Source organism: Hippopotamus amphibius, chromosome 8 (assembly GCF_030028045.1).
Source record: "Hippopotamus amphibius kiboko isolate mHipAmp2 chromosome 8, mHipAmp2.hap2, whole genome shotgun sequence".
Classification (NCBI taxonomy): domain Eukaryota; kingdom Metazoa; phylum Chordata; class Mammalia; order Artiodactyla; family Hippopotamidae; genus Hippopotamus; species Hippopotamus amphibius.
In genome coordinates this window covers 136,809,309-136,827,349 of record NC_080193.1, presented here as the reverse complement: position 1 = coordinate 136,827,349, position 18,041 = coordinate 136,809,309, and the positions used below count along the sequence as shown (strand labels likewise).

The following is an 18,041-nucleotide window of genomic DNA, read 5'->3' as shown; positions in this document are numbered from 1 at the left end:
TTTGCTAAATTTGAACTTTTAAGATGAGACTGAATTAACTGAGAACCAAAAAATTGCTTCTGAATTATCCTAAGATTGAAAAATGCCTTCCCCTTCATACTAGGAATGACAAAATAAAAGACAAATACATCTTAAAAGTTGAAATGTGAGCTAGGAAGATCCTTTCAACCAAAAAGTTCAATCAATTTGCCATTTCTTGAAACAATGCATACATATACATAAATAATGCATATATATAACACATACATATACTAAGTAAGTATAACTCTTGCCCCAAAACTTAAAGTTAACCTTACATTCTTTTTTTTCTACTAGTATTGGAACTAAATACCTATATTAGCTAAAGTAACCAGAGGCATATCCCTAGATGCTCTCCCTTCATAAATTCCCTCTTGTTCTTCATAAAAGGTTTGCCAAGATACACAAGTGTAAAAGCTTTGTATATAAAATGAGTGCCTTGTCATGCAGATATTTTTAGAGTTGAAATCCAAAATAATTTTAATATAAAATTCAAGTTATAAATCACAGGATATGTTTATAAGGAATCTAGTGATAAGTACTAGGTCAAATAACCTGAAAGAATCAGCTTGTGGCACACGCCTCATCGCATTAATAATGTCACAGTTAGTATGTTTATTAAATTAAATATTACCAGCAAGGGTCTTCTAAATGCCATGTTCCTAATACTAGATCACATATTTATCTCAGAGTTAGCATAGTAAGAGGGGGAGCTATCACTAGAAGGTCTATTAAGCCATGGGGTTTTTTTTTTCATTGCTTTAATGGAACTATTCAAATCAAAATTTTCACGCTATGCCTTGAACACCGCTGCAGACCATACTGTGGGTGTAAAATACATGCAAGGCGGATATAATCAGCTCAGATGAGACGAGTGACTTGTACACCATCAAGTTTACTTTATTGTGAAAGCAGTGGGGTTTTCTTTCAAGTGAATATATTTTTAAATATGTTGCGACCTAACTTACAAGCTAAAGACCAGAACCAGGAAAACATACAAATCTCAAAGCAACTGAATTAAATCAAGTATAATACAATGCCTAAAATCCTGTCTACTTTGTCTCTGTCTTCCTTGAGAGACTCATCTGGTTCTGGTAAAAGAAAATCTGACTGTCCAACAGTAAATATTGCACTCAAATTGTAAATTCAATAGATCACAGAGATTCAACTTGCTTAAAAATTCTCAGCAACCTTTTAAAAGACTGAGTTTACGGATATTAGGCTGAACATTTACTCTTTAAAATATTAAAATTAGCCAAGCAATTGCCCATATACCAGAGTAAGTTAAATATTTTAAAAGCTGAATGCTTATCACTGGTCTTCAAAGTTGCTGACTTCTTCAAAGTACGTGTCTGAAAATAAGATAAATTCTTACTGTTTCCTCTGGGGAATCTAAACTGGTTTGTTTCCACACAGAATTGTAAGCTGTACGATTTTTGCTATCTCCATGGCTAAAACGCATACATGATAAAATAACTCATATACTCACAGAAAAGGTGCTGCACCAGAGGACAGGCAGAGCATTTATAAAATCACTTATGTACACAAATACGTTGCCCAAATAGTGCTACAGTGCATTTCACATTCTCCGGGAATGCAAAAAGCCTCTATTCAACAAGGCTTTTGTTCCTAGCCAGCACCCTAAACAGAAAGTACAACATCCTTGAAAGCTCAATGCTAAAAAGAGAAATACTTAACGTCACACACAAAAAGGTGGGTCACAGTGAGTTTCAGCAGCAGGATTTATAAGAAAATGCAACTGCAAGAGGGAAGAAGGTTCATAAATTTCTCTGTAAAGACCCTAAATTACAACGTTTTAAGAGCTTGGGGTATGTCAGTCAGTCCTAAAGAGACAGAAACGACCTGATTTTTGAAACAAACCCAGGAAGTTTCTGCTAGGCCTTAAAAGGCTCTCACGTCCTAAATCCTAGTCGGTTGCCCGGCTTGGTTCTGGCGGAGCCACAAGCGAGAAGGCCCCACCCAAGGCCAGAGTCAAGGCCGCAAGCCACGCCGGACCGGGCTCTCAGGGGCAGGAGCACCGCCTGGACACCAGGTCCGGACTTACGCTGGGCCCCCAGTCTACACCCGCGGCCTGGACCCCTGCCTGGATTCCTTGCCTGGACTCCCGGCCTGGAGTCGCGGCCGGGACAGCCAGGGCGCAGCCGCCCACCCAACGGCGAAGCAGGAGGGCCTGGGCCCAGGCTCAGCGGCGGGGACCAGGCCTGCGGAGCCGCCCCACTACCGACCGAGCACGTGCGGACGTCCGTCCCCGCCGGCCTGGGCTCCCGGACGCCCAAGACCGCAGCGCGCTCTGCGCCCGCCGGTCGGCCGCCCGGACCCGCGGCGCGGGCTCGAAGGCGAAGAACGCGGGGCGCGGCGTCTCCGGGCTCGAGCGGCGCCTGCCAGCCGCGCTCGGCCCCCAGCGGCTGGTGGGCCAGGAGTTAAGATGGCGCGGGAGGCGAGTGGCGGGAAGGCGTGAGCCAGAAGACAGCGCTGGCCGCCCGCTCGCCTTTTTGTCTTCCTTTCTCTTTCTGAAAAGACACTTTTGAAAACTGAGGACAGCTGCAGCTTACGGGCGGCATTCGTCATCCTTCTCCGTCCCTACTCAGACTCCTGCCCTCACGGAGGTAAAAAGGCAACTCGAAATCTCACCCGGGACGCGACCTCTGGTTCCCGCAGGCCCTCCCCAAACAAACCCTGACTTCCGTGGAACAGCAGCACCTCCTCAGACACACTGGCAGGGTCACTTAACTAGACACCCAAGAATCCCTGGAAGCCAGGAGACATGATCATGCTTGAGAGGGACAGGAAAGCACACTGCCTCCGAGAGGAGCGCGGAGCTGCAGATTTACCTCACGCTGACTCAGTCCACACAGCAGATGGTGCAGAGCTGCGAGGGAAACGACCTCCCCAATTTTTTTAAGTACTTCCTAATAGCAGCTAAGTGCGTCTTTCGGTACAAGGCGCTACGTTCCTGTGAAATCTATCCTCGGCTCCTCAGAGCTTCGTTTCCGCACATGACACCGACGCCTTTGCTCGCGCCGACTCCGGCCCGAGGGCGGCGGGCCCGGCCGGGCGATGCGCCGCGACCGCCAGGCTCACTCCCGGGAGCCCGGCGCGGCCCCCGCGGCCCCTCGCCCTCGGCCTCTGAGGGCGCCCGGGCCTCCCGGCTGCACGTGCGCCTCCCGCTCGGCGGCCCCGAGGCCGCAAGAGCGCAGGGCCGGTGGGTGATGACGAGAACACACTGCTCCACGTCGCTCGCCACGCAGGCCCCGTGTTTTGTACTTTTTGTCCTCTTGTGTAGTTCTCAGGTGTGGGAACGGAGAAAGAAACACAAAGGAAAATCAGTCATCGCTTTTCTATGTGGCAGACAGAACTCCGCGGAACGCCGTCTAGTGGCGACATTGCCCAGGGAAGGCAAATCAGTTTCGTCCACCCCACCCCCCCATTCTCATTGTAATTGGAACTTTGAAGCCTCTTTGCATCTGTCAGATTGCAAAGGGGATACAGGACCATCTCTGGGTGGTGGTAGATTTCGTCCCATAACCTGAGATTGGCCCGGATTTAAGCAAGAATTGTGAACCATTTTCCACCTCTTTCTTGGATCTCCTTTCTCTGGAGACAAAAGTACAAAAATCTCTTCTCCAGGAGGTGAAGGCAGAGCTCTGCGCACCCCCTGACTAAGACGCAGCGACCCCCAGCTGGAATACCCACATTTCTAAAAATTTTTTCTCAAGGGATGGGGATCTGGCTCGGCAGGACCGGCACAGTAATTTCACTGTAGAATAGATGGAGTGGTGCCCCCCAGCTACCTCCTAAAGCAAGTTTTAAGCTCAGTGGTTAAATACCGACCTTTCACGAGTTTGCCTTATGAGTCCTTCCCCAACTCCAAGCCCTCCCGATCCACCCAAAACAATCCACTCAAGAAATGTAGGCCATCCTGTGTATTCATTTACGGATTTGCCACTCAACTCCAAGGCCTCGTATTTAAAAACCGTAATTTTCGACATCTGCCTAAAGCAGCGGTCAACGGCCTATTTTGACAAGCATTTAAATTACACCCTTCTCTTGCCCAAAGCTGCCTTCCTGACTTTGTGAAACTTAAAGAAATTCTAAATTTCTTACTAAAGACCCTCCTTTTCCTGCTCACGTTATTTCCTACTTATAGATATGATAAGGAAGTGTGTACATTTTCCTGAGGGAAAAAAAAAAGCGTAACAGTGAAATTCGACTCACAGGGAACTAAGCAGTTGTAAATAAGAGGGGAAAAAAGTAATTACTGGTAGTGCTATAAAACAAATTTAAGAGGAAAACGGGAGGTAGTTCCCACTAAAGAGACCGCCCCATATTGGAGTAGGGACAGGCTATTCTTCCTAAACCCTTAAAAATAATCACCTATAATTATTTTCAAACTGTAAACTGCTTTCAAACACCATAGCGTTTTACCAGATTTATTTTACTTGTTATACACAGACAATACAAACGAGCAAAAAACAAAACGTTTCTCAATGGAGTGTGTACTTGTATAAATTATTCAGTTCACAGACAAAACGAAACAAATATAAAAATCACAACATTAGATTTACAGAAGAGCCAAAATATACACACGTTTAGACCCTGAATTCTATTAGGAAAAAAAATCCCCCCAAGGGACTGGAATCTAGATTGAATATTGTGTATGATGCATATTTCACATTAATTTTAAAATACAAAAAAAAAAGTAGAGGTTTGCTACACAACATTAGAAATCCTACTAATCTATTTTCAGGGGGATTAGTGCTCCTTATCAAATATAACAAGACTTGGGGTGGGGGGGAAACAGTCTTACTTGCATTAGTGCTAGTGTTTTCCCAAGGAAGTCAAATTTCAGCTGTCTCTAGGTGGCGGGGAAATAATTTTCAAAACTAAAATGCAGTAAAATATACAACTCACACAATTCATCTTCACTAGACTACACTATAGTTACCAACAATTCAGTCATCTATATCATTAGTAGAATATTCATTACAAAGATTTACAGCATATAAAGGTGGAGGGGGGAACTGAAAAGATATTCAGAAACAGTTTGTCAGCATATTTGGCACCTGCACAGACCAGTAATGGATTTGGCACTTTGGGGAAAAACAAATAAGGCAAAATAATATTGCTGATGTCGAGCTATTCTATTTAGAAGGAAAGGGAGAAAACATGTAACTCCAGTTAACTTTGCTTTGCAGGCATCATGCCACTTAACCGACTTGCCTAGGAACAGGCACCTATCCTTTACAGGTGTTTGGTCAGATTCTCCTTAGCTATTTGTGTGCAGTAGGGCACAGAGTAATTATTTCATGCAACGGATTGAGGAGAAGTGAGAAAGCCATCATTATCTAGTTTTTCAAGTTCCAAGTTTCCAGAGCCCCTTAGAATACTGTCAATTATCTCACAAGAAAAATGTTTAAAGGAGAGGGAGGTGGGGGAAAAGGCAAAGGAAGGAAAAGAAGTGAATGAGAAAGTGAAGCATAAACTGGTTTTGTGCCTTGACAATGAGAATAAAAACGAGCCATTCGTTACAGTAAATTAACACTATATACAGTCATTTCACAGGCTTTGTTCCACTAAAATTAACATCCCTACCATCCATCCATCCATCCATCCACTCGGGGATAAGAAAGGACGCGCTGGGTGGGTCCAGGTTCTAGAGGCAACATCCTACGGTTAATGGGGAGGCCGAGACTTGGCGGGTCGGAATCGCTGCTGCCTGACAGGACTGCCCAGGTCTCCTAAAGGTGAAGAGTTTCATTACGAGAAAGAGAAGGAGAGGGTGAGAAAAAGACGAGGGGGAGGGGACCTGTTAGGAGAATAACTTCCCAGAAGGAGAGTAAGGAGGAAAACCGACAGGTTTACAGCCAAGTTGAGGGTCGGTGCGCTAACTGCGGAGACTGCTGTGCAAACAAACAAACAAAAGAGGTTAAAATCACACTCGGAGACCTGTACTAGTTCGCGGCAGACAGTGTTCGAGGGTCAAAGACACTGCGGGGGTGCGCGGGTGGGGCGTGGGCGGGAGGCGCAGGGCGGGAGGCGCGAGGGGCCGGCGGGGGCCCGGCCGCCGCGGGGCGCGGGGCGCGGGGCCGGGGCGGGCCGGGGCGGCCTAGCTGTGCGAGTAGAAGCCGTAGTAGCCGCCTATGTCCTTGGCGCAGTTCTTCTCGCAGTCCCGCTGGGCCAGCACCTCGCTCTTGAGCGGGGACGAGCTCTCGGACACGGGCGTGTCGGCGGGCGAGATCCGCCTCCGTTTGGCCTGCTCGTAAATCCCCGAGTCGCTCGAGTCGATGGACTTGATGGAGGAGGGCGTCTCGATCCAGCTGGAGTCGGACAGGTCCTTGGGCTTGGCGTCCTCGGCGGCGCCGGGCGGCAGCGGCGAGCGCTCGGCGGCCAGGCCCTCGGCCTCCTCGCCCAGGTAGGGGTTGGCGCCGGCCATGCGCGCGGCGGCCGCGGCGCTGTTGGGCCAGCAGGGCAGCACCGAGCCCGACTTGGCGCCGCAGTACTGCGGGGGGCTGCGCGCGCCCCAGCCCGACGGGTCGGCGTAGTAGCCGAGCGGGCGGCCCGTGCAGCCGGCCGCCTGCAGCGGCAGCGCCTTCACGCCCGCCGCCGCGTACGAGAGCAACGTGGCCGCGTTGCCCGCGAAGTCCGTGGCCGTGTCGTAGGCCGAGGCGGCGAAGTCCAGCCGGTTGTTGGCCGGCGTCACAAACCAGCGCTGCGGCGACGGCGCGCCCGGGTCCTCGGCCTGCTGCGGCGACAGCAGCCCGTTGGTGTGCGGCACACTGCGGTCCGTGCCCGGCCCCGGGCCCGCGCCCGCGCCCGGGTGGAAGCGGGCCTTGGCGTAGTTGCTCACGAACTGGTCCTGCAGGAAAGAGCCGGCCATGGCGTAGCGGGCCCCAGGCACGATTTGCGAGCGCGGGGAGTCGTTGGGCGAGGGGGTCAGGCGGTCCATGTCGCAGCCAGTGTAGATCCTGCGAGGGAGGGAGAGAGAGAGAACCGAAGGGTGGCGCAGGGTCCCTTCGGGGGGCCAAAGGGAAGGCCACCCCTGGTCGCCCACCCCCACAATCTCCACGTGTAACCTGCCGTCCGGGATGGAGACAGACAAAAGGTCACAGACTTGCATCCTCTCCAAAATAAACCGTGAAATTATAAAGGAACCGATTTGTCTATTCAGGGACCTAAAAATGATACAGACGAAGAGGAAGGTTTCCCTGTTCTCTTGAGCTCTCTCGCCAGGTGTACAGGGGGCCCGAGAGAGGAGCGCAGCAGGGGATCCCCATCCCACTTCTCCAGTATCTTTGTACACACTGAGGCAGATTTACCCAAGAACTAAGGTGTTATTTGCCCAGTGGGCCTTTCTTTGTAGTGAGAGTTTTTGAGCGAAATTTCTAAACAAGTTACCCACTCCACCCTTTTAAGACCACTTTCTTCCATTTGACACACATGCGGGCGCCCCAGGTACTAATAAGCATCAGACTGGCCTTCGCCAGTCCTCTGAGACCCCGACGGTTACTGCTGGAAGCCTCCGCAGTACTTACTGTCTATTGTTTTCCCGTGTGTGATCTTTTAACCCCCATCACCACTAATACAATCAAGAATTGCTACTTGGAAACAAAGTCATCAATCAACAAAATTCTTTTACATAGAAAAAGTGTTCTTTACTCTGACCTTCTCTCCCCAGCTTTTGATCTGTTACTGGTTAAACAACAACAACAACTTGGGGGGCAAACTCTTAAAAGTATAGTTATCAACCTCTGGCAAGCAATCTCCTACTAATAACAGCTCATCCTTATACAACTTGATTATGTACCAGCACTGTTATCTGGGACTATACTGACAGTAATTTATGTAACCATCACAATAATTTTCCAAGTTAGGTACCATTATTATCCCACTTTACAGATGAAGAAACTGAGGCAAAGGGAAGTTAAATAACTTGCCCAATCACAGACAGTAATTGTGTTACTAGGAATTACCTTAGATAAAATAATCAAAGATTAACTCTAGGCCCTGGGCCTAGAAAATCCCATTAGAATTGAGAAGGAACCAGAGATTGGATCAAGATTGGTAGAATTATTTTCTCATACGCATACACACATGCCTCCTTTTTTATTTAGCTCACACATAAGTTTTAATCTTTAATCAACAGACTGTTTTGAAAAGAGCCTCAGTCTTGTCAGACCTCAATCCTTTGGGGAGGAGATTCCCTGGTGAGTGGCCAAGCAAACCCCCTGGTCCCCCTGAACTCTGTATTGCTCTCCCTGTTTCTCCAAAAGTGAGCCAGGCCCAAAAGACCAACATGACAGTGGAAAGGGAGAAAGTGTCATAAACCATTCTACTCTTCTCTAACCCATAAATCTCTAAGATATCTGTTTGTATAGTTAAAGACACTTTTTAGGAGAAATATATAGTGATTTAAGAGCCAAATGGAAGTGGCTTTTCCAACAGAAGTCAGCCAGAAGAGGGGCAGGTGAGGGGTACACTGTGGCTGCTCAGGTGCAGTTTGCTTACTGCACAAAATCTCCCTCCTGAAATTTAATTCCAGTCTCAAATAAGAACGAGTAGAGGGAGGCAGGAAGGGAACATAACCAGCAAGGTGCAAATATCTTCTCTGTTTACCACCACAATATTTTAAAAAGAAAGAAAGAAAGAAAAAAACAATCTGCAAAAGATACAGTTTATATGCCCATCCAGGTTCCAACCCACTTGGGATTACTGAATTGATTTGTGCAAAATAAAATGCTTTGCAACAGATGTTCACAGCAGAATTAAAAGCTCAAAATCTACAAGACCCCCTAGTACAGAGACCAATATCTCCGGTCTCATGGGCCACATGCTTTCCACTGTGCTGAGCCCACCTTTTTAGATTGTGAGGAAGGACTAGAGTAGCCAGGTTTTTTTCTAGGAAATCATATTGATGAGGCTTGCTTCCTTTGGACCACTTTTGAGGGATGCACATGACAGTTATAGGCAAGTATCATCAATGACTCTCAATTTGTTATAAAAATATCAGGAGGGAAGTTTGGTATCTACTTAGAGCCACTTGTCTCCTCCTCCACAAATTTAATCTATTCCTAGTCAAAGACAGCTTCAACTTTGTAGTTCTATTCCAAGCACTTAATGCAAGCCATGACATTAAAATTTATGTATCCTTCCCTCCTATGGTCAGAAAAAAGTGAAGGGATCCCTGCAATCCATATTTAGATTTTACTATATAACTCTATCTGAACTGCTAAGCACTATACCTGGACTCTGAGCAAGAACGCTAGAACAAGCCCAGGAAGCAGTCGGTGTACACCTACTGTTGCCCCCAGAGGACAGCATTTTGATAGAAAAGCAATGGAGATAGGTAAGGGAGGCCTGGGGAAAAGGGAACCAACACATTTAATTAAAACACAACTAGATACAAATGATAACAAGAAATATTTTTCCTTCAAAGCATAAATAATACACAGCAACAGCACCTGGGTCCCTCCCAGAGCCTGAAATGACTGCAACATCGGCTGTGCTCATGAACTTGCCTGTAGTGGGTGCACATTTTTATTCAGTCCATAGTAAACTTGCACAGGAAAAGCTATTACACAAAACTTGGAAGTGGGTAAATAAAAGTCACATATGCCAAGGAGACTGTAACAACTGCCAGAGCCACATGCACTTTCAGGCAGAATCAGGCGGTTTCAGACACAGACAATCTGAGCTGAGCATCTGCAGCGCCGCATACAACTCCCGCACCCGGGAACCAGGGCAGCTTCCCCAGCCAGCCAGCCCCAGAGCCCCGCCAGCAACTTTGTAATTCATATCAAAGCTAAAAATAGGTGGAGGAAACCTTTGACCAAAAGCACAGAAGTACCAAGCCAGGTCACTAGAGAGAAGGGGAGCCGACAAAAAGGAATGGGAAAACCTCGAAAACAACTCTGGCTTCACACTTTGTAACTTCCAAAAGCCTTGTACAAAACAATCCACCTTTGACCTAAAGCCCAATTCCACAAATTTGAGAAGTAAGGTGCAAAGCTACTTACGTATCATAATTATCCCGAAATCCTTTTGCAAAGGGGTTGTGATCTATTTTCAGTTGTGTAATCTGGAAAAGAGAAAAAAAGATTAGTATGATTTTATCTTCTATACAGAGGATTGGGTGTTGAAGAATATGTCATCTGCCACTTTTTACAGGGGCTTAAGGCCTACAATTTCATTAAATAGCAAGGTTTCCCTAACTGAAAATTTTGAGGGAATGGGTGGAAAGGAAAAGAAAGAAAGTATGATGAAAGTTATGAGGATCATGTTTAAATTAATGGTAACTAAAACTAAAGGATTACTTCAGTTAGCTCTCCCATGTGTTCTAAATTGGTTCAAATGCTCATTTTTTAAAATGCTTGTTACATAATGCACTTACTCAGACAAAAATCTTGAAGGGGCACTTGAATTCATCACTGAAAAATGTTGCATATCTTAAATGTTTCATCATATTTTTAAAAACTGGTCGCTTCTGGTACACAACTTGAAGAACCCACAAGTTGAATCTTAAAATCAGCTTTGATTTAAAATAAATGCATATCTTTCATTTCTTATATTTTCATTTGTTTTTAAAAAGCGCCATCACTTCTAGTAGTCAAATCAACAGTAGTAAAACAAGTTTTTGCAAACTTGCAAATGCTGAAGTTCAACTGCTAGAAAACTCACTTCGTAGCTCCCAGTAATTTATTGTAGTTTTAAAATATATGAATGTGTGTTTCTTTTGATCACCCAGAAAGTGATGTTTGAAAACTAAATAAAAATACCCAAGAGGCCCTAGAAATGCTGGTCACCTTAAAGGTGGCCCGGGTGACCCGCGACGGAGACGAATAGGAAGCGTTTTCCCACCGGCTAGGTATTTAGGGAGGGTGCCCAGCAGGCCTCCAGCCCTACGCCTAAAAGGCGCAGCAGAGCCAGCTGTGGCTGATGTTAGTGTCCGAGCCGGGGAAGGCCGGGGGGTACCCGCGCGGGTAGAAGCCGGTGCCGCCCGCCGCGCGCCCAGCCCCCAGCTCCTTACATCGGTGTTCTGGTAGGCGGTGACGGCGATGAACTGAGTCTCGGGAAAAGTGAATGTCTGCACGCGGCCGGGCTGGCTGGTGTCCTCCGTGCCGTCCTCGTTCACTTCCACCACGTGCAGGCGGGGCTGGTACTTGTGCAAGGACTGCAAAACCACCATCTGTCCGGCGGAGAGAAAGGGGAGCGCCGGGCGGCGCGTTAACGCGGTCGGCGTGCGCGGGGCTGTGCGCCGCGGGCCGCGCGGAGGCTGCGAGGAGCCCGCCGCCCCGGCTAACTGACCGCGGGCCTCGCCCGGCTGGTGACTGTCCGGCTGGGGCAGACCAGCCCTCGCTCCTCCCGAGCACGGATCGCCCGAGCACCGCAGGAAAAGCGAACCCGACCGCGCGATCCTCAGGGCCCTTCTCCCAGTCCTCCTTTAAGGGGAAACAAAGATTTTCACGACCTTCAGATTCTGCACGTTTCCTTCTCAAAATCAACCAAGTATTTGTACTTGGGAAGGTTGGGAACTCGGGAATTGGGCGGGGGGAGGGGGGAAGAACAACTTTGTAGACTGCAGAATGTTTAATATAATTTTGGAGGATGGAAATAGAATTTCTTAGCAGTCTTTTTAATGAAGCAAAGAAACGTGTCCAGTTTCTCATATTGATTTAAACTGATGAACCGAGTCTTAGGGAGGGGCGAGTGTGTATAAATGAGAGAGAGAGAGTGTGTGTGTGTGTGTGAGAGAGAGAGAGAGAGATGAGCGCTTGAGCCACTGACCTGCCCATTGTTGTTTGAAGCTCCTTTGTTGTTTGTAAGTTTTAATTTTCCGAAAGAGATTTCTTGACGCATCCAGTGAGCCCCCGTGTTGGGGGAATCCGGATGCATATAGACCCGATTTCCTAGAGAAAGAAAGAAGTTGTTTACATGTGCCCCGGGCACTGCCCAGTCCCAACTCCTCACCATGTAGGACACACACACACACACACACACGCATACACACACCCCTTATTCCACTGTGAGGCCCATTAGCTGGGGCTTTTTTAGGCCGCGCTTTCTTCTTATTAACTGGGGATGATTAAAATAGCTTTTGCATAATCCTCCCCCTTCTCGCCGCTCAGGCTGTCCTCCTATCCCCCTCGTTTCCTTTTAGAAGTCATTGGCCGATCGTTTTAAAAGTCGCTCGAGCCAGTCCACAAAGGCTTTAATTAATCATTCTCACCTAAATAAGTGTCAGGAAAACGTGTTAATTGGAAGGACTTGCCTTGCACATTGGTGTCCGCTTTGCCGCAAGGAACCCATTTGCCTCCTTGAAACCTCCAGTGATTGGGATCCGCCAAAATCACATCCACAAAAATATTGTAATGAGCCGTGGGATCGAGACCAGAAATGTTAAAACTTAAAAAAGGAAACATGCGCCTATTTAAATTAGGGAGGGGGGGAGAAAACAAGGGGGAAAAAACATAAATGTTAAAGATTAAATGCAAGAAGCGAGGCGCCAGATAGCAAAGCAAAACTTGTTCTCTCAGCGTCAATGAGCGAGTGTTTGCTGGGTTGGAAAAGGGTCGGAAAAGGGGTGGAGGGGGAGGCGAAGAAGTGGGGCTGAAGTCGGGGAGATCGGCAGGTGAGCTGGAGTGGGGAGTCGGCAGGTATCGCTGCCCAGGTGGAAAGCGAGGTTGGCGACCCGAATCTCCACCTGTCGGTGCACGGGCGTTGTTGCGTCCCTCCCATCTCCCGGCCGCCGGCCAGGGCTCTCCCTCTCTCTCTCTCTCTCTCTTTCTCTCTCTGCTTTCTCCGGCCACTGACTGGCTCTCCGACCACATTTCTAGAGCGGGACCCCCCTCCCCGACATCACCGCCGTGGTTATACCTTCCACTTTCCGTTTTGCCAACACCAGCCAACTCTAGGACGCGCCAGAGCGCCTTCCACTCCGCTCCCGACCCCAAATCGTCGCTGCCGCGGCGGTCACTACCCGGGCGCACTTGCCCCCCGGGCCGCGCCTGGAGCAGCGGCAGCTAAGAATGTAGCATTACCTTCCCTGTTTGGTGATGATCATCTCCGTTTGGTGCCGGTGAAATTTCAGCCAAAGGGGCCTGTTGCACAGGTACACCTGCGCTTTGCCGGGCACCAGCCCGGGCTGTGTGGAGGAGAACTGGTAGAACGGGGCTCCTTGGTAGGAGTGGCCGTACTGCTGTGGGTAGGGGTAGCCGGCGGTGGGGTAGCCCTGCGGTGAGGAGTTGGACAGGAGGCTGTTGTAGGCTCCGTTGGTGATGACCGGGTGGTGAGCCATGTAGCGGCTGGGGCTGCCGATGGAGAAGGCGGGGTGCGCCGGTCCGTGCTGGCCGGGGTACGGGAACATGGCACTGGGAGCAGTGGCCGCAGACTGTGGCTGGCTGGACTGAGAGAGGAGGTAGCGATCTGCAGCAGAGCCATCGAAACTGTGACGAAGCTCAGAGACCCCGTCCAAGACAGGAGAGAGTTTACTTCTCTGGACGTCCCCTGGTGAGTCCTTGGAGTCAGGAAAATTGTCTGTATCTGACTGATTCGTCATCCCCCTGGTAATTTTTTTCAAAGGTGAACTTCTCTCCAGGTTGTCAGTGGTCGAGATAATGGGATGATCGTGCAAGACAAGCTCAGATCCGCCTGAATGAGGGTAGCTGCTGCTCACATTGAGAAATTTCTTGGAGAGCATGATAGAAGGAGAAAGGCAGTGCTCCAGCTGCATAGCTCTAGAACCTGAACACTCGCCCTCCTGTCCCTGGTTTTTAAAGTCCTATTTATCATAAACTAGAAATCCACAGACCCCCTCACTAGACAGAAAGCACTTCAACCAGCAAATGCTTCTCAAAGGTTTGATTTACTTTTTTTTTTCCCTGGGAGAAGAGATTGGCCAATTGACACTATGCAGCAATCAGAAAAGGCTCACTTTTGATCTTGCTGCTTGTGCAGCCGATGAAACGGCTCCTGCCATTGGTTAACTGCTGACAGTAATTTAATTAGATAGACATTAATTAGGATAATCACCTGGCTCCTGGTCGCCACGATCATGGCAAATTGAAGGGGATGATTTTATTGTTGGCTTGGTGGGGGGGGGGATGTGTGTTGGTTTTACGTGAGCACTGTTGTGTCACCTTTAAGCTTTGTGACCACTGCTTTAGGAAGATTCAAAGATGTGCAATTTACTAAACATTTTCCTACCTTCCCCCCCCCCCCCCTTTGGAGCTGAGGGGCGGAGGAGGGAATTCGACGATGCTAGGAGACTTTTCGGATCTGAATGAGCCAAATATTCAGTTGAATGTAACGATTTCAAGTGCAAAGTATACAAAGCGCGAGCCGGTGGCCTCTTCTCGCCCTGTAAAAGTTCCAGAGTCTGTCTTTTCCAGTTAATACAGAAGCACAAGACACCTGACCCAGTCCTTTGTGAGCAGGTCCTGCGTGTCCTCCACGAACACCCCCACCAACGCACACCTTTTTAACTACATACATAAATAAATAAATCACTGCTGCTGAGAGCCACAGCCATGCAAGTGAGCGGGAAGGGGGAGTAGTGGGGGCGAAAAGCAAGCAACTCAGCCACCCAGCCACCCATCCACCCACCTCGGGAAGGTTCGGTTTCTTGGTTGAGCACAGAAACAGTGACAATCAATGATCTCCTTTTTAAGTTTTGAAATAATCATAAGCTGTCGGGCTGAAGTGCCTTAATGTATTTGCAGTGATGTTTACGAGGTCTTTCCTAAATATTTTATCAGCGAGCTTGGTTGCAGATTATCTGAAGAGCATCTAACTGGGAGCAGGCGCCATGCATCCCTCGCATCCCACTGCACTTCCTTCTCTCTGAGGTACGGCCTTGGCGACAGGTTCAAAAGCCTCGCCAGGAAAAAGAGAGGGCCGAGTCCTCGCGCAAATGGGTTCTCTAGAAGCGCTGATCTGGGAAGACAGAGTGGAAGCGGTGTCAACGCAGTGATCGTTACGGAAGACGCGCGTGTGTGTGTATGTGTGTGTGTGTGTTTAATGTTTATATAATCTGGAGGGGAGAAAAAGAATGCATGCCAGTGATTTTAAAATGAGAAAGAATCTAAAAAGGAATACAGAAAAGAAGCAATTTAAAAGGATGCTGGCACAAATAAACAGCACGAGGCCCAAAGCGACCCCGAGGTGTAGGAAGAAATCTCCCGGTACTGGGTCTACAGAGGAGCCCAGCCCTCCGCCCGAACCAGAGGACCAAGAGCAGCAGAGGCTTCACCGCCCAAAGCTGCTTCCCGTGGCCGGCACCCTCCAACCTGCCTTCCCGGGACGCCGAGCCGCGCGGGAACCAGGGGGAGCGCGGCGCCGGAGCTCAGCTCGGCCCCGCGAGCGGCTGGCGGGCTGGCCGGCTCCACGCGGGGCTCTGCGGGGGCGGCGCCGGGAGCGTCCACCCCCGCGCCGGGCGCTCGGCCCCAGGCCAGCCGCCGCGCTCTGGCTCCATTGTCTGAGGTCCCCAGGCGGCCCGAGAGGAGGCTCCCCAGCACCCTGGCAATCCCGAGAGGGAGCCGCCCGGGGAGCGCGGGGCGAGCGGCGTCTGGCGCGAACCCCAGGGGCACACACGCTTTCCCTGCCGGGGGCTTGGCCTGGGCGCCTCCGCCCGCTGGAGCGCGCGTCTTCCCCCGAGAGAGTGCCTCTGCCTTCCTCGGGCACGGCCGCTCCCTGAGGGAGAGCGGCGCCGGGGACACGGGGTGGGTCCTGCGCGACGGCGAGGGTCTAAGCAGACCGGACCGGCGCCTAGGCGGGCGCGTCCTGAGAGCGGTCAGCGCGGAGCCCCGGCTGCGTCCCCGAGGCGGGCCGCGCGCCTTGGCTGCAGAGGGCACCAGCTGTGGCCTCCAGCAGGGCGCCGCCGGCAAGGCCCGGCGCGGGCGCCCCGGGGCTGGAAGGGTGGACGACCAGATGTCCCAGACTCAAGCCGAGACAATTTTCTGGGAGGAAAACACAGCCAGACTCCCATTTTCCTTTCGAAAGCAGATCTCAGCGCCTGGCCAGGAAGCTTCATAAACAAGCAGGGCCTTAACTGTTGAGGCACTGGGGGTGGTGGGGGAGGGGACAGTAGCTATGACATTATTTGACGTTTGATTTTTTTGCCTTTTACCTTCCACCACCGTTTCTCCTGAGGGCCTTTTGCCCTGTATTGGCTACTCTTGCTTTCTTTGATCATTAACTTCTTTGTCCCCGCATGCCTTTTTCTCCACTGCTTCCAAGGTTACCCCCACTCTCACCCCCCACCCCCCACCTCAGTGGGATAGAGCCTTAAGAGTGCAGCAAAAAGGAGAGACTCCACCTGGGCTCTTTTTCAGGTTTTGTTATTCCAGGTACCCTGAACTCGCTTTTTAAAACATGAAGAATGCTAAAATGACATGCTAAAGTATAGAAAAGGGAGAGTACATCTTCCTCAGTTTTTAAGGAATTGGATTAGGAAATAAACGTGCACCCTCACTTAGATTACCAGTACTAAGTGATGCCTCACATACAGGCTATGCCTTTAACATATATGCTCAAGAAGGAAAACTAAGGCTTTTCTCAGTATCAGCACATCTGCTCTTGAAGCATTCTTCTGTAGAGCTGGGCTTCTCAAACTTTAAAAGTGCATATGAACCACACCAGGATTCTTGATTCTGATTCAGTAGGTCTGTATTTATAATGAGCTCCCAGAAGGCCCAGGTGCTCCTGGTCCAGGCAGATCGCAACGAAGAGTGAGGCTGGAGCTTTCGATGCCCCCATACTAGTCTAAGGGGAAAGCAGGAACATGTCTGTATTAGAGGCAAGCAAGAGTTTTGGTTCTAGTGCTGCAGAGATCAGTAAAGATGCTCACATAAGCACAAACACACACCTCAAGTGGCTTATTGAACTTGTGATTAAATAAGTCGTTTCCATGCCTGCCTGGGCCTGGGTTATCAGGCTGCTGCTAAAATAGCTGTGCATTCCAAGACAAAGGTGTTCACTGAGCCTCTTCTTAGGGCATCCTCATTTTTGATCAACTCCAAATCTACAAAAATGTAGGTTTTTGTTAGGAGCGATTTTGGTAAGGTTTTGAAATGGGGAATGTCTCCAACATGAAACAAGTGGGAGAACGTGCTATGTGACTGTGGGATGTCCAGGAAGATGAGGTGATCAAATAAGAGAAAAAGCCAGGCCTTGTTGTAAGTAAGCCTCCTCGGTCACTTTACTCACTCAGGAGCTATTTTTCAGGGGACTAATGTGAAAGAAAAAAAAAAGGAGTTTCAAATGGAATGTTGAGAATAGCCCTTGGATTACTGAGGCCGCCTTCTGAGGGCATATGGTACGAGAAAAGTCTTGACTAGCTCTAATGAACAGTACCTGCGAAAGAAGTCACAGAACCTTATGGATGTAAAGGGGAAAATCATGTATTAAAAAAACAGCTTGCACACAAGTTTAAATTAGGCAAAAGGAAAATCTCTACTAACTTCAACTCATATTTTAATTGTAAATGGTTAGCTGTTGTAATCCCAACAATTAATACATATTGCATGTCCTACATAAAATATACCATCACTGTATTTAAAAGAAGAAACCAAAGGACAATCAAGAAATGCTCAGAATACCTCTTATTCCACGAAAACAGAGACTGTGAAACATACTGGGAATTTAAGCCATTTCCACTTTTAGTTTCTGGTAACTTTTCATTAGGCAACCAAGAACAGCCTAGGAGTCTTCAAACAGGACAGTAATTTGGTTCACCATATTATTCATAGCACCTCTAACAGAAGCTAAGTCTCAATTCTAAATCCCCAAGTAAATTCCCCCTTTAATGAAGCCTTAGAAATATTCATACCATATTTTCACAAAGGGAGAGAAAAAATTAAATCTTTGTCTCCATGCTTTGCACATTCCTTGGTGTACCCAGTATGGTGCTGTACCATGAGTGAGTACTTAACGTACATCAGGTTAGAAACAGGTTGAGGGACGAGGTCATCTATGAAAACTGCCATTAGTCAAATTTTTGTCTTTATCAG

General features: G+C 48.8%; 1 protein-coding gene across 1 annotated transcript; it reads right to left on the bottom strand.

The window, feature by feature from the left end:
- Nucleotides 1-6,145: 6,145 nt before the first annotated feature.
- Nucleotides 6,146-13,857, bottom strand: TBR1 (T-box brain transcription factor 1). Its single transcript, XM_057746512.1, has 6 exons — nucleotides 13,074-13,857; nucleotides 12,305-12,459; nucleotides 11,821-11,942; nucleotides 11,063-11,221; nucleotides 10,053-10,114; nucleotides 6,146-7,004 (listed from the first exon to the last, which is right to left on the bottom strand). Exons 1-6 carry the CDS (start codon nucleotides 13,763-13,765, stop codon nucleotides 6,146-6,148), a joined length of 2,049 nt encoding a protein of 682 aa, XP_057602495.1. The 5' UTR covers nucleotides 13,766-13,857.
- Nucleotides 13,858-18,041: the final 4,184 nt, after the last annotated feature.